The sequence below is a fragment of the Pyrgilauda ruficollis genome, unplaced genomic scaffold (assembly GCF_017590135.1).
Source record: "Pyrgilauda ruficollis isolate IOZ18807 unplaced genomic scaffold, ASM1759013v1 scaffold8, whole genome shotgun sequence".
NCBI lineage: Eukaryota > Metazoa > Chordata > Aves > Passeriformes > Passeridae > Pyrgilauda > Pyrgilauda ruficollis.
Window position 1 is genome coordinate 8,411,021 of NW_024529932.1, and position 20,935 is coordinate 8,431,955.

At 39.9% G+C, this 20,935-nt stretch overlaps 1 protein-coding gene across 2 annotated transcripts in view; it reads right to left on the reverse strand.

Moving 5' to 3' along the window:
* Positions 1-722: 722 nt before the first annotated feature.
* GRIA4 (glutamate ionotropic receptor AMPA type subunit 4) overlaps positions 723-20,935 on the reverse strand; it is a 215,392-nt gene continuing 195,179 nt past the window's right edge. The window contains exons 14-16 of one of the 2 annotated variants that reach the window (XM_041487172.1): positions 10,825-10,939; positions 8,474-8,608; positions 723-1,857 (exon numbers count right to left, since the gene is read on the reverse strand). In XM_041487172.1, the coding sequence (XP_041343106.1) occupies positions 1,693-1,857; positions 8,474-8,608; positions 10,825-10,939 (415 nt within the window). In that variant the 3' untranslated portion in view covers positions 723-1,692. Of the gene's footprint in view, positions 1,858-8,473; positions 8,609-10,824; positions 10,940-17,912; positions 18,028-20,935 lie in introns of both variants that reach the window. The other variant, XM_041487171.1, reaches the window with a different exon arrangement.

Below are 20,935 nucleotides of genomic sequence, written 5' to 3' on the forward strand. Positions count from 1 at the left end.
GGCTCCACCCAGGGCACGCTTTCCTTCCCAGGAGAGCCCTGGGGGCTGAGAGAAGCACCAGCACCAGGCTCATGGGCCTGGGAAACTCAGGAGTTGTGATTACTCCAAGTCTGAATTCACTTGCAGTCTGGGCAGTGGCATGTGGCTGTTACACTGGTGGCATTACTCTGGATTTGGACACCACTGCCAGGCCTTGTGAGCCCAAGGAGAATGACCATCACAGAACACACTGGCTGCAGCTTTGCACCTACAGACATGCCTGCTCCTGCTGACATCTGGCTTTTATTCAAATGGTGGCTGCTAGTCTTTCCCAGGCATGCCATTGATAGGCTGCAGGATGAAAAGTGAGGCTCCTGGACACCAAGCAGGCTGCAGCCATCATCTATCCCATCAGTCTCAAGGACTGTCATTTGTACTTCCGTGCTCCCTGGCATCTCGTTCCTTGACCTACCCAGAGGACAAACACTGTCACTAAATGGTTCCCTAACACTTCAAAGGTGTTTAGTGACTAGTACTAAAATACCTAGTGAGTAATTATGCTAATTCTTTAGCTGCTCAGAGTCCTTCCTCCCTATTTCAGTTCCTTAAAAGCACTTTAGAAATGTGCAGGGACTCAGACTGACTCTGACAAGATCCTGAATCCTGTTGTAAGAAATGAACGGCCCTTTTCTATTTTCCAGGTGGCATCCCTAATGATCAGAAAACAACTCAAGCTCTGTCAATATTATAAGAACAATTGTTGTTTTATTCTTTTTGGTGGGTACAAAAACCACAGTTTCTTACACAGAACAAGATTATAAATAATATCTGTAACATGAGTGACCCGTAGTCTCTTTTGATTCTACACTGCAGACTGATGAAGTACTCTAAACATTTTATCATTTTGTTTCTTGTATTAGACAGATGCAAATCTGTGGAACACGGAATGATGGAACAGAATGAAGGTAACAGCAAACAAGAGGATGACCAACAACTTTTATAAAAAAAAATTCTCTGAATTTTATTACAGTGATGGCATTTTATATCAATTATTGCAATGATTTTTCCCTAAGATGGTTAGAAAAAAGAATTGTGTTGTCCTCTACTGAATTTACATCAGTTAAAAAGCAAGCATGTTTCAATATTTCTCTTTTTCCAAAGAAAATGTAAATAATTTCTTTATTTTTTTCACAGGATTTACATATTTATTATTTTTTTATCACAGTTTAGTGATTCATTTCTACAGCTGAACAGCTGAGTATTCTTCCATTGTATATATTGATGTTCTGGAGACACAGGTTAGCATGTTCATTGACTTCTATAGCTATTTTTCTCTCTTTGTCAAGACAAATACCAAAAAAATGGTGTCCTTTCTGAGCATGTTCTTCACAGTTTAATGCGCTAAATTGGCAAGTCTTATTAGTTTTAAGTCCACTCAAGTGAAATTTGTTGTTGTTAATATACCCTTCCCAGCCCCCTCCCCCCAACAAAACTAAATTATGAATTTTCCTGATATAAAATCTGAGTTTGGGTTTCCGAGCTGAGCTCATGCACACATTGTTGCTGATGATGTCTGGCGCATTTGGACGTACTTCCCTTTCTCAGCCAAATTATGAGTTCATCAATGACACTCCCATGTCGTTACAGTCTGTGCTGTGTTCCCATCAGTCACCAACACAGTTTGATTAAGGCACTCAATTATTTTTTTGGTTTTTATGGTAGGTCCGATGCAATAACAGCCAATCCTGAACTTTGTCTAATTGCAGTTCCAGTGTGCACGGCCTTCGGGCAGTCGGGAGTCAACACGCGTCCGTTCTCTCCCACGCTCCCTGTGATGGATAATCTGGCTTTGTTTCTTATGGCTTCAGAAAAGGTAAGCTAGGTTTGGAGAAAAAGCAGAAGAGAGGAAAGTGTTATAATGTTTCTGTCCTTCAACCAACCAGGACACAGCAAACACCAAAATATTAAATTTTAGACATCTGCATTTTTTCGTGTTAGCTTTAAATATAGAAATAGTAATCACCATAAATATAATACAAAGCTCTTAAGTCTATTGGGGATAAAAAAGACTAGCAATTCTGAGGGCAAATTTCATTACAATAAATTGTTACTGATTTATTTAAATATAAAATCTGAATTTGATAATGAAATTAACTGAAAACGTAATACCTTCATCTAAACTGCTTCAAACTAAATTTATATACAGTGAGAAGACCTTTTGGAACCTGAAAGTATTAGCATCTGTGAATAAAGTCATGAACAGGTGTTTATAGGCTTTGACCTTCAACTAGGAATGCCAGGATTAAATATGACTACTGAAAATTGTTTATAAATTGCAATAGCTAGTCTATAAATTGCAATAACTACAGAGTACCAGCTATCTGGCAATTCCATCATTCAAATCTAAAGAAATTATTATTTATTTTCACAATGGAAATATTTAGTATCAGGAAATATCTGAAATCAGGAACTGTCCTCAAATCTCTTTCATATAAATATATCTTTTCCTACAATTAGAGAAGGTGATAACTTTCAAAGAAAATGTAATTTATTGAGAGAAAATGCAGTTTTATACAGTTTTTTACATTATGTATAAATTTCCCATAAGATGGTTTAAATTTTTGTTCCATGAAAATCTTTAGTTTCAGCTAAATCAGAACAAAATACCTTGTTTAGGGATTAAATTACTCAAGAAAAAAATCTGGATTTTTAAAAAGATTTATAGTTATGACATCTAACTTCAGCATTAAAAAATTAGTAGCTAAACCTAAAAATCTGATAGGGCTCTCTCAAACGAATGTAAAAACAAGCCAAGATGACTAGTTTAAAGTAAATGATTTCCAGATTACTAAAATTAAGGTAAGTGTCTAAGGAAAAAAAATTCAGCAAGGCATCCAAAGCATAGTACATTAAAAGAGATTTGAGAGATAACCATGTTAAGATACTAATTAGTGGGAAAATCTGATTTCTAGTCAGGAGAAGCTATGTAAATGGTATGCAGGGATGCAGTCTGAAATAGTAATTGGGAAGAAAGGGAGATAGGAGCATTCACATAGGAGCAAAAGGATAACAAACATCATAAAGTCACTTTGTTTGCTTTATTAATAATCTCTACGTTTTGAACTTTATCCCTCTGAGCCCAGTTTCTCTGGCTGAGGTAGCAGTGAAATCCTGAGCTGCTGTTTCATATGTGGAGTTTATTTTATATATGATTATATAGGGATGAGCCCTTAAAACTCAAGAGCCCTTAAAACTCCCAAACATTTCCACTGCTTCTGGTGCACTTCTGTGGAAATGCACCAGTCTAATATTGCATTGTTATCAGTAGCTCTTTCAAAAAGTTGTCAAAAAAATACAGCAGCTTTTTGTGGCACAGTCAGAGCTTGGATTTAAAAGCAGCTTTCCAAAACAATTACCCTAAACACTTCAGCCCTCTAAAGTACGCAAATTCAGGAAAAGGCCTCGGCTTACAGAAGGCATTATGGCATTCCCCTTACACTGGAAAACCTTGGCTTTGGTAAAGGACACCCTTTGAAACCTTTCCCTACCACCCTTGTACTTTGTGACAGGGACTGTTACCAAACATATCTTGATCTAAAACAACACCCAGATACAAAAAGTGTAGAAGAGGTGAAGAGGAAGTGGGGAACTGGCCTATACATTACCAAAAACTTCAACTACTTCCCAGCAGCAAATAAGAATCCCTGCATTTGCAAAGCACAGACACAAAGCAGTGCAGTACAGATCCACATGGTGCATGTCCTGAGTCCCACTGCAAATGGATACTGGTAACTGCAGAAGTTCAGAGAACATGTTCTGATCAATGGCAAGAAAAAAACTAAAGGAGAGGGATGAGAGTCCAAACCAGATTAGAAAGTAAACTTGGGTGGAAAAGGGACAGCTTGCTTCAGACGGGTTAAATTTCCCAGAAAGTCATCACTGTCTACCAGAGTCTCTCCAGCACACCTATCAGCTATCTGTTCATGGCCATTCAGAGCTTCCCACTGGGAAATCTGAGTGAGAGGACTCTGATTTGTATGGGATATACAAGTTGTACCTAACTGTGCTAGCTCAATCTAAATAACTTTCTGGCCATTGACAACACACTCAGGACAAAAAGACAATAAAAGGGATTTGGGATAAATAAAAAGAGATAAAAAAAAGAGAACAACACTTTCTCAGCAGCCTTCCACAGAAGAACAGAAAAGCTGCAAGGAAATAACTCTTGTCCTCAGTGCAAGACTAACAACAGCTCAGCAACACAGCACAGAACAACTGAGACACTTACAAAGCCAGGAGGAGCAGGTCAGACTTGTACTTGGGACAGTGCCACAAAGCCAAGTAACCGGTTGGCATCTGCTCTCTGTTTTAAACTATGTTATAGGTAACAAGCCAGGCTAGTACTCTGCTTAACTGTGCTGCTACAACTTCAGATTTATGGCCTGGATGCAGAAACAGTTTCAGGAGTGGCTGGGATAAGAGGGAAAAGTTTCGGTATTTACTGTGAATATTACCCAAGCCGTGAAATCTCCTTTCAGTATGGTTAATAGTGATAATGTATTTTCAAATTTGTCATTAGTTTTGATTAGATTAGTTGTGAAATGAATCACGTGAAAACACTGACTGCTCTGTTCCTAGAGGGGAAGAGGGAATTTTGGAAAATGATATCCTCAGTCTGTGTAATACAAATATCCTAGCCTGTGTGGGTTCTTTTGTTGTTCAGGCTCCTCTAGTACTTGGATCACATGGAGGTGGCTTTGGCACAAATATCTAAGATGAACTTTTAATGTATTCTTCTTTCTTGACTATGAAATTGCAAGTATGTAAGTCAAAATAAGTACATTACACACTTACTGAGCCATCCTGTAGCACTTCACCTTTTTTGGTAGTTAATTGTAATAGTGATGTTTTTCATTGCTTTTTGTAGTTTTGTAATTAGTTTCATTCATTAGTTATAAACAACAGCATGGGATGGGAGAGCAAGAGAAGGCAGCTGAGCTGGAAGCTGGTTCCTGAGCTTCATGGCCCACTGAGAAGGCCACGGAGAGGTGGTGGTGGAGGCTGGCTGGATACTGGAACAACCCCTTCAAAAGCCTGTGGGTTTGGGTTGAGGAACTCAGCAGGGCTTTGCCTTGGAGCAGATGGACAGAAGGATGTTAAGCTCCTCTCTGCTCTCACTATCAGCTCTACTTGTACACTGAGGGCTTAATACTAATGGAAAAATTGCCCAGAGGAGGAGGAAAGGATTGTTCCCTCCTTAAAGCAAACTTTCTTCCCTCTCTTCAGCAGATGCAGCTGCCTGCCAGTGCTTCTGAATGTCTTTATCCCACAGACTAATCCATTATCATATAGACCAGTCCACACTTACAAACTAGTCCTTCATTTTCATTTTCAGCTGCCTTGCAGGCAGGGTGAATTTTCCTGAGGTAACTCATGTTTGCCTGTATGAAACTAAAATAAAAATCAGGGTAATGAATATTAATTTTCAGGAGGGTTATTTAAGCTATTTTATATTAGTTTAAAACATATTGATGTTAGCTTAAAAAGTCAGATGTGTTGGTTACTCATGCAGGTTAGAACCACCAGGCATCTTTCCATATTAGCGAGTTTTAGTTCCAATATGATCTCTTTACTCCTTGGATAAAAAAACAAAACAAAAAACATATAAAAGTTTTCAAAATGTGTAAGACAGACATGTTTCCACAGAAATATGTGCAGCCATCATCGTGGGCTCTGTAATGCTGCCAGCTAAACAGGGGTTTATGACTAGCATGTGTATGAACAGATGGCATAGTCCCCCTGTGCAGTGTGGCACACAGGCACCTCTCGCTGCCAGTGTGGCCAGGAGAGGATGACTGGGCCTTGGCAGTGTCCCACATATTACCATAAGCATTTTTATAAGAAGTTCACTTGAAATTTCTCTATTTCATGTAAATATTGCCAAAATATTTTTTTTCTGCCAAATAAGCAGAAAGAATTTCAGAAGTCTGTAAATATTTGTTCAAAATCCTAGCAATTTTTTGGTGAATTTTAGAAATCTGAACGCTAAATTGTTAATTATCAGAAGTTTTGACTGACCTAAAAAAGAATTTTCAGTAAAATAAAATGCAACAATTTTGTATCTTTTTTTGGTATTGTTTAAAGTATATTTTCAAATAGGAATTCATCTCTGTGTTAGAACAAGTCCCACAGAAATCCAAACTTTACAGTAAGTATGATTGTTCCTTTAAATACAAAACTCAGTTAGCTCTTTTTTTTTATTATAAGAAAACACTAAGACAAAAAGAAGTCCTGCAAGTATAATCAGTGTCTGTTGCAATGGAATAACAGAGCTGGGTGGCAACTGTGGGGATTATCAAGTCATGCCAAGTTTAGCATGCTCAGCCAATTTGGGTCAGGTCAGTCTTTGAAGGAAAGCTTAAATTTTTTGTTTGCTTTTTTAAAGACTGTATTTTGAATGCATTGCACTCTGTAAACTTGATAAGGAATATGTTTTCTGGGATTCTTGCTTTTATACCAGCCTGGGGACACTCTCAGTTGTGAGCACCTCACTAAAGAATTTAAAGGAAAAAAGCACCCTTCACTTGCATTTTGCACAATCGCGTGCACAGGATTACTTCTTTTTAAGATGCTTATTACTGACAGAAGGGAGTGGACTTGGGAGATTAATATTAGCATCTGGAAGTCCTGCGTTCCAATTCACAGTAATGAACACTGGTCTATAATCTTGGAGTCCCCTTGGCACATAGCATGCCTCACATTTTCTCTAGTGAACAAAGTGCATAGCTAGCACTTTTTTTTTTTAACATGGGGAAATTGGCAGTTCTGTTGCAATTAGAATATACCCAGGGTTGTAACTCTTTCTTGAACAAAGAAGAGAAGAAAACCCCACAGAACAGTGTGCAGGGGACAGTTTCCCAGCCAGCCCCCTCCCTCGCGCCCCGAGAACCCACCTATTCCTCGCAGCGCTCCAGCTATCATGCTCAAACACCATTCTCTGCTCACTCTGTGTTTGCTCTGTACTGTATGGTTCGGTACTGAACGGGCTGTGCCTTTAGGCTGTAAGCTCCTCGGGACAGGGACCTGTTGTGTGTCTGGCACACTTCACCTACTGTACAGCGCCGTCTACTCCAGCGCTATATAAATAATAAATAAAAAATAATAAGTGCATCTCCAGTTGTTTCCTACAAGCTTTGTTTTTTTTTCCTTTTTCTTTTTTCTAGGTGGCAATATAAGTATTATATTCTTCATCTCATTTCCCTAAATTTGTGTTTTCTACTTCCACTATATAGGGATGGCTCAGGAAAACGTAGATGAAGATAATTGTTAACAGAGGAGACGTGGCTTGCTATTTGCAAAGGCAAGGGAGCTCTAGTTGACAGGGTAGGGTGCTAGCTGCACGTTCACTTATAAAGCAGCCAGCATAGCTTGGGAGCTACGTAAAAAAGTTATATTTAGAAGCTCAATTTGCTTCTGCTTGCCATTTCCAAAGGTCATGGAGTTGATTTGTCTAATGATTAGTTGGCAAGATACTCACTGCACGGATGAGAGCAAGTACATTAGTAAACCATCCTTGCACACCTACTCAGGGGAGCTATGCAGGATGCAGCTCAGCAGCATCAGTGCTTCAGCCTCCAAAATCACTGCATGAATGTCTAAAATACACTAGTCTTGATCTAGGTAAGGGGGCTTGTTACTGAAGGCTGAGGATGATAATCAAGGTCTATCCACTAGTTAGTGACTCTTTGTGACTATTACAGTGGGTAAAAGTTGACCTGAAGCAGGATATTGTGGGGAGGAAAAAAAAAGAAAAAAAAAAAGCCACACAATTAGCATAAAACATGTATCAAGGGGAGGGTGAAGGCACAGGGAGGGGAGGAGGGAGAGAAGGTAAAACATTTAGACTTCTTGTAACAGTGCCTTTTCTTCCATTAGGTTAACTATGGTTCAGTGATGTTGCCTATCCTAAATCTTGGTTACAGATAGGGCCAACATTAAATAATAGAGGCTTGCAGCAATTTGTCACTAGTACAGTGCAAACCTTTTGCAAAACAGACTTTCCAATCAAGTACTTAAAAACTGGCCCTCTGGATATATACTTTCTTATTTAAAATAGTTGTCTTGTCTCAACTGATTTGACAACTTTGAGTTGTTCAAAATGTTAGAATTTTTCATGTTAGAAATTCCTTGCAATGCAGATGTCTATTAGCAACAAAGAATAATATACTGTACATCTGCAGCCAAAAGAACTGAACCACTTTGCACTGAAGTTTTCCAAAATATAAAGCTCTGTTCAGAAGCAAGCACCACTAGACAGACATGTCACAACACTGCGTTACAAGATGCATCACCCACTCGCTGTAGTAGGCCCTAAGTCCTACCCCTAAATTTTAATACTCTCGGTTCCATATACGTTGTAACCTTCTCTATAAGTTGCTAAATTCTGGGTATTCTGCGAGGAAGTTGGGTTAAAAGTCTGTGCACTCTTTGCCACCTTCATTCGTTTCGCCTCTGCCCTGGACTTGTAACAGAACTCTATCAAAGCCACCAGCATTGCCAAGCCCAAGCCTCCAACCAGAATGTAGAAGACTCCAGCAACGTTGCTGAGACTCAAGGCACTCGTCTTGTCCTGGGAAAACAGAAGTGACACAGTTAACCCTGGAAAATGGATACCAAGAAGCACAAAACACACATTAAAACGTTAGAAATAGACAAGTAACAATGTTTAGCTCAAATTTAATGACAGTTGTTTACATTAGCAAAATTTGACCTATCTGGATCTATAAAATACATTTTAAGCAACTAGTTTTCCTGGTTGGCATAAAAAAATATATTCTATGTATATTGCCAACATATCAGGATGTCATGACTTGCTTACTGCAAAGCATTACTTCCATTACATGGAGAATTAAACAATGACATGTCTAGCTCTATTTAGGGGACATTTCAGCACTGATACGAAACTGCATTTATGTAAAGCTCTTCAGAAGCCTTGGAATCCAGAAATCCATTTTATATCAGACAAGACTCTGCTTGATCTTTACAAAAACTTGTAATTGTACTTGTGATAGGCATTGCTGTTAATTTAAAAGATCCAGACTGAGCTTCTGATACTTAAATGACAGGCAAAAATAACATGTGAGGCTTAAGTTCTTTCTTTGAACAAACACTTCCTTTGAAAGTGCACACTGTACCATACACATTGTGATATATTTGCCTCTTACCTATTATTATATTTTGGTTTTATTTTACTATGGATACAGTTCTGGAACATGCCCATGGACTGCTAAGCTCAGTAACAGTATACTTCTAAATATCAATTTATGCAATTTAACATATTTTTCATAATTTAGATAAAAGTGAGGATTTTCTTTAGCAAAGTATTAAATATTCATCATTTTACAATCACCTTCTTGGGTGCATTGTAGTAAATAACTATTCTACATTTCTCTATACTTCACTGCTTGGTTATGAATCACATTTTTTTGACTTGAAATCCATGTGCTTTTTCAGCATAGTTCTCAAGGAACTCTCTCAGGATTGACTTCATACGCTACATCGTGTGCCTTAAAATACTTATAAAGCTTTATTCTTATGCAGACTATATAATCTTTAGCTAAAGTAAGGAGAGTATTTAACTTCTGATTGTAATCTCTATGAAATTTTAACTTACGTAGACTGCAAAAAATTTGGATGTTTAATTTAAAGAGGCACTATTCATTGTGTAATCAGTAGATTAGCACAGCAAAGGTTCCCATGGATGTACAGAGGTGACTGGGGCTTATAGCTGGGTTCTGCTTTGTCTGTGCCTTTTTAGCTGGCTAGGAAGAGCCTGAGTATCTTGGAGATGACTCTGGTGGCAATTGCTAACATGGTGCTTGCAAACCAGGAGGAGGCAGGATGAGAAAGACCTGCCCTAATGTAGGTGGTGGGTTGAGGCTTTCTCAGCTGTTATTTACAGATACTTTGCCATCCTCTTAGATGGTTTTCACTCCTTTTTTTCCAAAGCACTTGCCAGAAAAAGAGAAATGTGTTGAAAGCTTGTTTCCCACACTAATTTTATCAAGGTAAGTCTCGAGACATGCAGGCAGCAAGCAGTCAGTGCCTGTCATTCTCTCCTTTTAGCTGTGGCTGCAGAGGCTGGCATGCAGTCAGGTACTGTGAAGAAATGTCAGATTCCTCAAATACGGGGCTGGCACTGACTGTGGTGTTTCCCAGCCACCAGAAAATACCCGATTCTGGGTGTGTCCCCATAAAGAGAAGGAGCTGTCAGCTCTCTGGAGCTGCCAGGATTCCTGTTTGGGTATGGACTAGGATAAACACTGGAAACTGTAGAAACTATTAATTGCTGAAGCCTTTCACTTCAACGCTCAAGTTAAGTTTTCCTTGGCCCTCAAGGAGTCAGGAACATCCCCAAACACTACAAGACACCACCTTCCTGACCAGCAATGAAAGGCAATCCTTCCTGCTAGCATTTCTTCTTCTCAGAAAACTGCTGAGATAGGCCAGCTCCTAAAGAAGGTGTGAAGAGCACTTCCTAAACAGTCAGTGGGACCCTCCAGGCAGGAAGGAAACAGCTAATCCAGGCTGCTTCTTCCAAACCCAAAAATCTGCTTTGTATTTCTTCAATAGATGCTCTGAATATGTGGGATGATGTTTGGTGATTTATATCACTGAAAATGCAATAGTGCTTCCTTAAATTAAAGTGTGACCGCCATCAAGATGGGCCAAAGTTGATTCATTCTGTGTCTACAGCTGCTTATTTTATTTCTATGTCATTTTGTTTATTACTTCCTCTACTGCTTTGTGAACACGATAGTTAGGTCCCGAACTGTAGCGACTGACCTTACTTCCAGAGTCCTTGGGTCCACATTCACCTTTATCGTACCACCATTTGTTTTTCAGCTTGTCTAAGACGCCTGCCTCACTGAGTTTCAAAACGGCAAGGTTTACAGGAGTTCTTCACGTGGAAAATAACATAAATAACATTATATATGTTATTTTATGTTATTCAAGTAAAACTACATAGAATCGCATTGCAAAGTGACAGAGCAGAGGCCACAGTGGGTGCTATGTCATGTACTGTTGGCCCAGGTTTAGAGACAGACATAAGACCGGGACCTGCTCCATCGCTTTAGGTAACAGGCACATACTGCTGGGGAAGATTTGTAAATAAATCGTATGCAATTACTGTGAACCCAAAACTATTGGCTTACACATATTAACAACATACCCTTCAGAGATATATGTAAGAGAACTGCATATGCGACTTAAAAAAACATTGATTTGTGTTTCTTGCTTTCAATCTATTTCAATCTATTGTTAGTTTGGATGCATACAAACTAATAGTATGATTTGGCCATAGGTATTTCATTTACTGCCCTCAAAATTATCCTGGCAAGAAAAGAAGATGCTTCTTGCAGTGTGCTGCCCATAACCATTTGGCACAGCCCTGTAATAGGAGGCCTGCATGCAAAGAGCTTGGGGGGAGAGCTGCAAAGATCCCCTTATCTCCTAGCTAAGAAGGACAGCGAGTCTTCCATTTTAATTTTCCATTTCAACATTATTTTAAAATTCAAAGTTTTTCCTTAAATCTCACATATTCATGTCAATATTTCAAGGGTCCCAGGCTGGTGATAAATTTCTACTTTAGAAAGTTCTACTATTTCTACTACAGCTATTTTTACTGGTGGTATTTGCTGTGGGTGATGTAACAGAGTTTAATATTGAAATGAAACCTAATCCAATGCCTCAGAATCATGAAATGCTATAGGTTTATAGTGAAGTTGCTTAAACTCATTGAATAATCTCAGAGTATTATGGTAATGCCCCACTTCATGCAGATCTATCACTATATGTTTTAAAAACGTATTAAATTATTAACAGACTTATTTTATGTACTTTCCACTTCAAATCGTTGTCCAGTTCTTAATGTGGTAGGCATATGGGTATCTATTTATGTGCAGGTGTGCATGCAAATACAATATATATCAGAGAAGCAGGGAGATAAAGAGAAATGGCATGTGATAGATAGCCTTCTGGTGATGTTAAATGACATGATCCCATGTGTGCCAGCAGATTTCTATGGGAAAATTTATCTCCCATAATATGCCATAATTAATTCATAACTTAAACATTAACTTATGGATTCAAGGTTTAATAAATAAATAACCAGTGCAAACATTAATTTAGTATAGTGTAACTGCACCTACTAAAATAATTTGCATTGAAGAGGAAGGGGGCTTATTGCACTATATAACTGGTTTAACTGGAAATCCCCAAATGCTTATGTATTAATAAATTTGTGCAGGTTTGTATATAGCTATTTAATTCACAAGTAACAGCTTCTGAGCCTTGTATGCTATTCTTAGCTCTAGGGACCCTGCCTCTTCATACATTCTGGTTACTCTTTCTATATGTACCTAAAGTGGGGGGATTCACCTCACCTCAATATTTACACCCCTAAATTATGCCCCAAGCTTTGTCTGTCTGTTCAGACCTCGCTGAGGTAAATGGGAAAAGATAGGTCCTCCAAATGGTGGGCCTTGATACCAATATTAACAAAGGATGATGTTGAGATGCCTGTCTCTTCATCTACTGCTGAGGAAGCCTTGGTGCCTTGGAGAAATTTTTGACAGCCACAGTTGGGTGAGAGGATTTCCCAGGAATTCTCAAGTGATTTCCCTAAGTAAAGGAAAGGCTTCATCCACTTTTCAAATCCCACACATTTAATTCATATGCAATACTCTGCTTCTAGAAACAAAAATGCCCATTTTTTGCTCTTTTCCAGTATTCAAACTTAAATTTTGCCTTAAGGCTTCTGGCAGCAGGCTGTGCAGGTTGACAGTGGAAGATGAGAGTCCCACAGCTGTGAAATGAGTGGGCTTGGGGTGCTGGCAAGTTGCCTGTCAACATGATCCTCTGCTGGCTTCTAGTACAAGTGCAAAATAATTAATATTATTTGAATAGCCTTCACCTGTAACATGTCATGCACTGGCACTGAGCCACATTCCCATGCTCCTGACTTCTACCAGTGGAACAGGGCTGGTAATGACAAAGGTAAGGGGACATACAGGTACTGTTCTACCTTGGAAAATCAGAAGCCTATGGAGTTGTTGCAGATTAAACTGATCAAACTGATAACTAGGAATAGATATGAACTATCAATGCCAACTACCAGCAAGGTGGGAACAAGTTAGAAAACAGATGCCTGCATGTCCTTTGCTTCTTTGTTTTTTTTCAGCACTAACACTTTAGGCATTTAAAGCCTGAAACGGGCTGGGGATTTTTTCCTTTAACTGTAGTTCTGTTAGTGTCATCCTTTCTGCATTGTCTCTGCAAGGAAACTCTCAGGTTTTCCTTTGAGAAAAACTATCAATTTCACATTTAAATTGCCATGCTGCCCTCAGTTTCTAAGTGATCTCAATGGCAATGGTCAGCAGAGGAAGTTCCCATTTTTCACTGGGATGAAGCAGTGGCGTGACTGATGTCAGGCCCTTGTTTCTCCCCTCCAAGAATTTTGGCGGAAAACTTTCTGAATGAAAGCCCTGTTGAAGCTCAAAAAAGCCTGTTCTCAGCCCCTCTCCTTCTTGCCTGCCTTCACAAGGCTCTGTGACATTTCCTTCACTTCTGCCCTCAGACAGTTCCAGCTGTGATGAGGGAGAAACATTCTGAAAAAAACCTTAAAATTATATATTACAATTTTAAAAAATATTTTACACCTTCAAAACAGGATTTCTGTCCTAATGTAAATCAGTCAGCTGAGATGGGAAATGCACATGGTCCAACATAAGAAGCCCAGACTAAGGGGCTGCAGAGTGGAAAAGGAAGATGTTTTGCTTATGTTCTTCAGAGTCACAGCATATATTCAGATTGCACCTCTTTGCAATCACAGTAAGTGATTGCAGGTGTTGTGAATTTTAATGTATTTTAGGCTTTTATTTTGTTTCCTTGTTTCATTTCAGTAGGAGATTTTCAACAGCTCTTAAGGGAGAGGCATGTCCAGATCACCTTGGCTCCCAGGGCAGGTCACTTATTTCGACTATGTTGGTCACAAACTCAGAGACTACAACTTGTTACTGGATTGCTTACACAATCAGTTGGTGAGCAGTCCCACTGATATTAAAGGGGACAGAAACAAAAATAATTGTTTGGTTTGCTGTATGTGAACAAGAGGAATGTACTGAAGTTACATATAGGGGATAAATTCAGCATTTATAATTAAATTCTCCATTAAGTTCAGTATTGAATGTTTAATATGGCAGTGGAAAATGACTACAGATTTGAGTCTTGTTCAATTGCTTAGTGACTCCTGAATTACTAATGTTGGGCTAAATCTTCAGCTAGAGTAAACTGGCACAGTTTGTGAAAATCAGTATAGTTTTTTCCCAGTGTACAGCTGCCGAGAATCCCTGTTGTTGTATATAAAGAGAATCCAACTGTCTCAAGTTCATGTGAAGATAAAATATGAGAAGTAATAACTAAAATTACCCTTTATCTATGGAGAAGAATTTGCCCCATGTAGCCGTAGAGGAAAACTGCTGTGTGACAACCCAAGCGCTTCACCCATGTGCAGAATCAGTGTTGGCACAGCCTGACCTGGGCACAGGGACACTGGTTTTCTAACTTTTCATCACGTTCTCAGCTCTTCTACCTCCTCTCTTGGCTTCTTACTCATTTCCTCCTATCCTGTCATCAATCACTTGCTGTTGGAAGGACCATTTTTAAGAGCCTCAGGCTGGATCTTGAGCCAGCAACATCAGCAAAATCAGAGTGCTTTAAAATGGTATTAATGAAGTTCTGAGCTAGCTGTGTTCAGGACAACAAATGGGAAATTATAACATTTAAATCACAATACTAAATGATTCTGAAACAAATATAGAATTCTGGCAGAGAAGGGTTTTAAAGATGCAATCATGGGTATATTTTAGGAGCATTTTCATTACCCACTCATGGCTGAGCCATTAAGTGTAAGGTCAGTCTCATAGCTGACTGGAAAAAAACATGGGCCACCGTGTTCTCCTGCAGGCTGCCAGCAGAGACTGGAAAGAATCTCCATCAGCACAGCTTCTGTCCACTCATACTTTATAAAAACAATGGAGCAAAGTGGCAGAAACTGTGTTTCAGTACCTTCCTGTGCACCACATGAAATGATGGCATACAGTTAGGATCTGAGGTAATACTTTCAAAAACACTCAAATGGCTTGAGGAGCTCACTTTTATCTTCAATCATGAACTAATTAATCAGATCACTAAACCACAGGTGGCTCACACAGGGCAGCTTTCTGAACTGTCTTTCTGAATTTTGGAAGATTGTCCCTTAAAGGGAACAATAAATGGGGAGGATAGAGGTGACCTTTTAACAGCAGAGAATGGAGGTAGGAGACATCTCATTTTACAGAGCAATACAAGCCTTTGGAGAACAGCTGAACTCTCTGGAAGCTCCCTCATTTCTGTGCTCCTCTGTACTGTCATGAAGGGATATTGTAGGTCTACACTCTCATATTCTGCATAATGAATCTCAAATAGCAACAGCACAGTTATCAGTTAAGGTTCAGGTGCTGTATTTTTTTTCAAGTGCAGTTTCTTATTTTCATTTATGAGGGGACTACAATTTAAACTGCTAAAAAAGCTTCTTTTTAAATCTGTACAATAAAAGAAGTATTCTTAACCTTCTTAGGAAGGTAAGAACTTAGTTCAGGACTTGTTGGTAGTTATCAGGTTTACAAAAGTAATGCATAGGGTGCTGGTTTTTCCACTAATGATAATTTGCTAGCAGAAAAGAAATAAAATACATAGAGCTCCATTAATTCAGTAGAAAGTGTTTTGACTCCAATTGATCAAGACTGTTTCTCAGCAAGGAAATTAATTTTACAGATGATAAATGGCTAAGTTACCCTATGGAGAATCAGCCTGGCTGCAGTTTATAACCCAAGATCAGATGCTGCTGCAGTGCAGACTTTGAGAAGCGTGGGATGCCTGCTCACCTGCACGATGTGTGCCTGGTTCCACCAAATGTGCGCAGTGTAGGCACACGATAGACCTGCAGCTTCCCAGGACTGCTGGTACTGCCTACTCACTCAGCTGTGCCTGGGAAAAATTGTGGCAAGAAACAGGCCCAAGGCCAGATAAATGCTCATGGCAGGCTGTGTCTAGTCCCAGAGCCACGGGCTGAGCTCCATCATGTTCTCCATCCTTTGCTAACACTGTCCTGCCCACCACATTGTCTACTGGATCCTGAACTGTGTCACCTACTGTTTATTTCCACTGGCAATGTGTTCCTCCCTTCCTCCTGCATTCACAGCTCCTCTGTTTCTCCCTGAACCACAGTCCTCTCCTTTTTTTTTTCTTTTTCCCTCCAACTCATTTTTCTCTCACTATCCACCACACCAAACTTGCTCCTTCAGCACTTCCAGACATTTCCCCGGTGAAGCCCTGTGTTCCCTCCACCATGAGCTGCTCCCTTTTCCCTGCTTCATGACTCACAGCACCTGTGGCTGGTGATTAGGGAAAGTAAGTTAAAAAACATCCTTAGTTTCCTATCTAACTTTTATCTCACTTGGCAACCACTGCAGGCTTATGAGGAGGATATTCTAAGAAAATTTAAGTATTATAATGATTTTATCCTCTGCCTGTGATATTAAAAAATAATAAATAAATTAATAAATACCCTCCCACAGTAATGCAAAAACTCAGGCTTGAGTAGAGGTAAGTGCTATTGGCTCTAATATATCTGAACATTTTGGAAGAGAAAATAGAGACCATTTTTGAAACTGTGACTGCTGGCGAGCAGAGCGGTGTGGGGAAAAATAGGCAGAGCAGCAGGATTGCAGGCAAAGTGAAGAGGATTAGGAGACCAGTTCTGGGTGGGTGCAGAACAGCCCAAGGGATGGTCCCTGAGGCCAGGACACAGCACGAAAGAGCAGAAGGACTAAAGAAGGAGAGAAAATGGTAAGAAAAAAATATATGTAGGCAACTGTAAAGAAAGCTACATAAACTGTGTATGACAAATCAGTCAAATTTAATCTGTATCTGACTAGCTCTGTGCCTGCACAACTACCTGTGAAGCATTCTCTAATATATTGTTCACACACAAGCACATAAATAAATATTAATACATGCTGCCTGCAACAGAAGGGGTATTTTTAATACCTCAATTTTCCCCCACTTCACCGTCTTCCACATTTTTGCTTCTTTTCAGCACCAGGCAGTTTCTCAAATGAAGCTGTGAGGCAGCAAGGAAGTACTGGTACTGGCCATATGGAAGATAAGGGAATACAGTAAGAATATGAAGCTGTTAACACCTCAGCCTAGCATGCAGCCTAAAATTCCTGTCTGATAAATTCTGGTAAATTATGCCTGGGGAACCACCGTGGATTTCAGTTTGTTGGAAAGATATCAGAAAATGTCAGTATGAGGATATTTTATCTGAAATTTGTCTTCCTATTTTGGATACTTGTGAAAATTGTAATTTGTACCAGTATTGTTTGTGTCTACAATGGATCCCTGAGCCTGGACCATGCATTAAATTACCCCTCAGAGACAGTCACAGTGATTTTTTCTCCTTTTCCTCTAATGTCACTGAAAAATATTTTTAGTAGTACCATATAGTAGGAAAAAAGTCTTAGCTGGTGAGCAGGCTTCTGAAGGTATTTAACAAGCTTGGAAAAGGTTCACCACAATTTCAGAAAATGCATATTTCTGAAAACTGGTGATGGATCTCACCCCAGAGACCATTTATGAGTTCCCCTTTGGGTGCTTAAACAAATGCAAATATTTTTGCTTTGACAGTAATTGCATACACCTCGGTTTCAGCTGCAGGTACCAGCAGTGCTGTGCTACTGGTGAAGCTGTTTCGTCGCAGGTGAGACCCCAGCAGATGCACCAATTACTTCACATACTGTTTACCCGCTTTTGGTGACATTGAGGCTAACCTTGGAGTCACCTCCCCCGCTGCCACATTCTCCTTTGTCGTACCACCATTTGTTTTTCAATTTGTCCAAGAGGCCTTGCTCATTCAGTTTTAATACTGCCAGGTTAACAGCATTTCTTGAAACGATAAAACATATTTTGTAAGAAACTGCACAGCTGTTAAGATGTTAGAAGGAATGAGGACTTAAGCTGTTTATAAGCTTGATCCACACACTAAATAAACCTCTCATTTCCATATTTCCAAGCCCTTGGCAGCACAAATAATTGTGGTTACATCCAAATGTGAAAAATGTGTTTCCAGTTCTAGAAACGATTTTCAGAACAGCTTGGATTTTAATGCAAAAATTCTATCAACCAACCCAAACTATTTTTGCAAAATGGTGATAAAACTCTGCCTGGAATTAAAAACGATTTACACAGATTTATTTGAATCTATATTTAAAATGTGGGCCCAGGCTATTTTTCAAGCAGATGAGAAAATGTATCCCCATGAACTAAAGAGGCAAGATCCAGACTGCCTGTGCTAGAGGCTGCCAGTCGCTGTGTCACTACAGTTCTGACATGCAGCACTTCAGACTGATCCTGAATGAGCTAAGGACAGGCTGTGGGAGGAAGAGCTGAGGAGGACTAACAGCTCACACACTGACTAAGATGCTGTCCAGAGCCAGTCAATAGAAAGCATGGTACGAGCGTGCCCAGAGGTCTGTCTGTCTGAAGCCCTGCTGCTGGCACATCTGTGCATATGGGATGCAGGCTCTAGAGTCCTGCCCCCTTTGCACATTAGAGGCTTAGCTGAAAGGCAAGACCTGGGGTCTGGCTCAGTGCCATGACTTTAGGGCAGCCCAGCCCAAAGAGCACCTGAGGAATGCAGGAGGAATGTGATGATGAAGGGTGTCTGCGCTAGGGAAACCTGAAAACAGTGTGGCCAAACTGAAGTTCAAGCACTGCTGGAAGAGAAAGCCAGCCAATTTGCTAAGTGCTGAGAGACAAGAAGCTTTTTTGGACATCCTGAGGACCTAAGATACAATGAGATTTTTTGGACATCCTGTGAACTTTTCTCTGGAGAGTTTGTACACGTCATGCTACCACTGGATGAAAGATAAATCCTGCTTTGCTAGTGACACAGTGGTATGGGCACAACAGACTGAAAGGGGTTCTGCGAGCCTGGTGTCCTCCACATCATGTTTAAATGCTCTTTTTTCAGATGAAAGAAATACCTGAGAGAGACTTTGGATCTGTGCAGGCAGAGGGGCGTTGCCGACACAAAAGCTAAAGCACAGAACCACTGCTTCTGCAGGAATTCAAGGCTGCTGGAATTGTACTGAAACTCAGCCATGAACAAGGACACAGCTGGTCCTAGGTTGCAGTTCTGTGCTCAGAGATTTTCCTTTAGGTGTCCAGAGAGCATCAGGACTGGATGGCAGCAGTTAGACAGTACAGACCACCATACAAACCTGAATGTAAGGCATCTGGATTTATGACAGTGACTATAGCCACTATATAACATTTTAAAATCAGCTGATAACTAATATTCCAAGATATTTATGCAGCCTTCATCATCTCCAAAGGAAACTTTGCACTTGTTTAAGTGTACAACTTCCTGTCGGTATTACTAAGACCCTAAACAGTCACATATCCTAATGATACACAACTACATCAGTATCAGTAAAATTGTATCTTCCTATTTTTAGGTCCAGAGGTCCCTAGTGCATCCATGCCTATGAGAAATGTACACTCTCTCTGATGGGTGTCTGCCCAGGCTCGTGTGTGGCTCTGCAGAGGCACGTGGAGCAGTGGCACAGTTCATCTCCAAAGTACTTGAGAGGTGTCAGTAGCTTAACTACTGCTCTTTGGGGATGATTTGGGGTTGAGAAAGATGGAGTTTCTCTCTCTGAATTTGTTTAATGCTCTCAAGATCTGTCTGTCAGGACTGAGCGGGATATGACAAGAACTATGACTGTCAATAATATTCTCACTTCAACAAAGAGAGGATGCAACACCTTCAAAGCACTCGGAGAAGGGCCAGGAAGAGATCCTCTGGCAGCAGGGCTCTATCAAACCATATGGCACTAGAAGACACTGGGGTTTGCGATTCAGCTTCTCTAGAGGTGGCTGATCTCTCATCTCTGGGGGTCCTTTCTGGTCTTAGAATGGACATTTTTTCTCTAATTAAGAGAGATATCTTCCTGGCAACCAGGTACAGATAATGGTATTTCACAGCTTATGGACAGTCCTTTACTACTCTGGTCCATCTGTGGGACAAATGTCAGCTTCAGGACAAACCCTTCCTGTCTTCTGGTAACAGCTTTTCATAAAACTCCTCCTGGATGAAAGACAGGTCCTTGCTGGCTGGTCATGAAGTTTGGAAACTACTTGTGTGTTGATCTGATTTTCCTTAACTTCACTGCAGTTAGACTTACATGAGATTTTCAACAGAGATAAAGTAATTGCTTGTCTGTCCCTGAAAGTGAAAGTGAGAACTGCAGGCTGCAGTGGGAGTGATAACAGACTGCTCTTGATGGATAAATCTTTAAGGGGAATTTAGCAGCCAGGCTGAAAAATATGATTTTGTGTAAGTGCTCTAATTATGGTTCACACTCCAGAGGGAGAGAAGCAATTGCAAAATTGGAATGAAATTGTTCATTTCTCCCTTTTGTTCTTGGAAGCAACTGCTTTTGAATCAGTCATATTTACTACAGATTTTTCATACTCAGCTTTTCATTACAAAGCCTGTGCTTTCAGTCTGTTTGCCCCCATTCAGAAAGGTAACTATGTGGCTAGCCTTGCCACTTAACAGAGAGATTTCCAGTACACTAAATATAAATGTCACCTTTTTAAGGACATGGGGACTGGGCCATAGATGAAAGATGATCCTGGAAACATATTTCTTTGATGCTGAGCAACATTACTTATTCTGAAAATCACTTAGATGTATATCTGGAGCCTGCTGTCTACAAAGTCAATGTCAAAACTCCTTCTTGCTTCAAGGGATCCAAACCAAGGTCTAATTTAATTTTGCTATGTT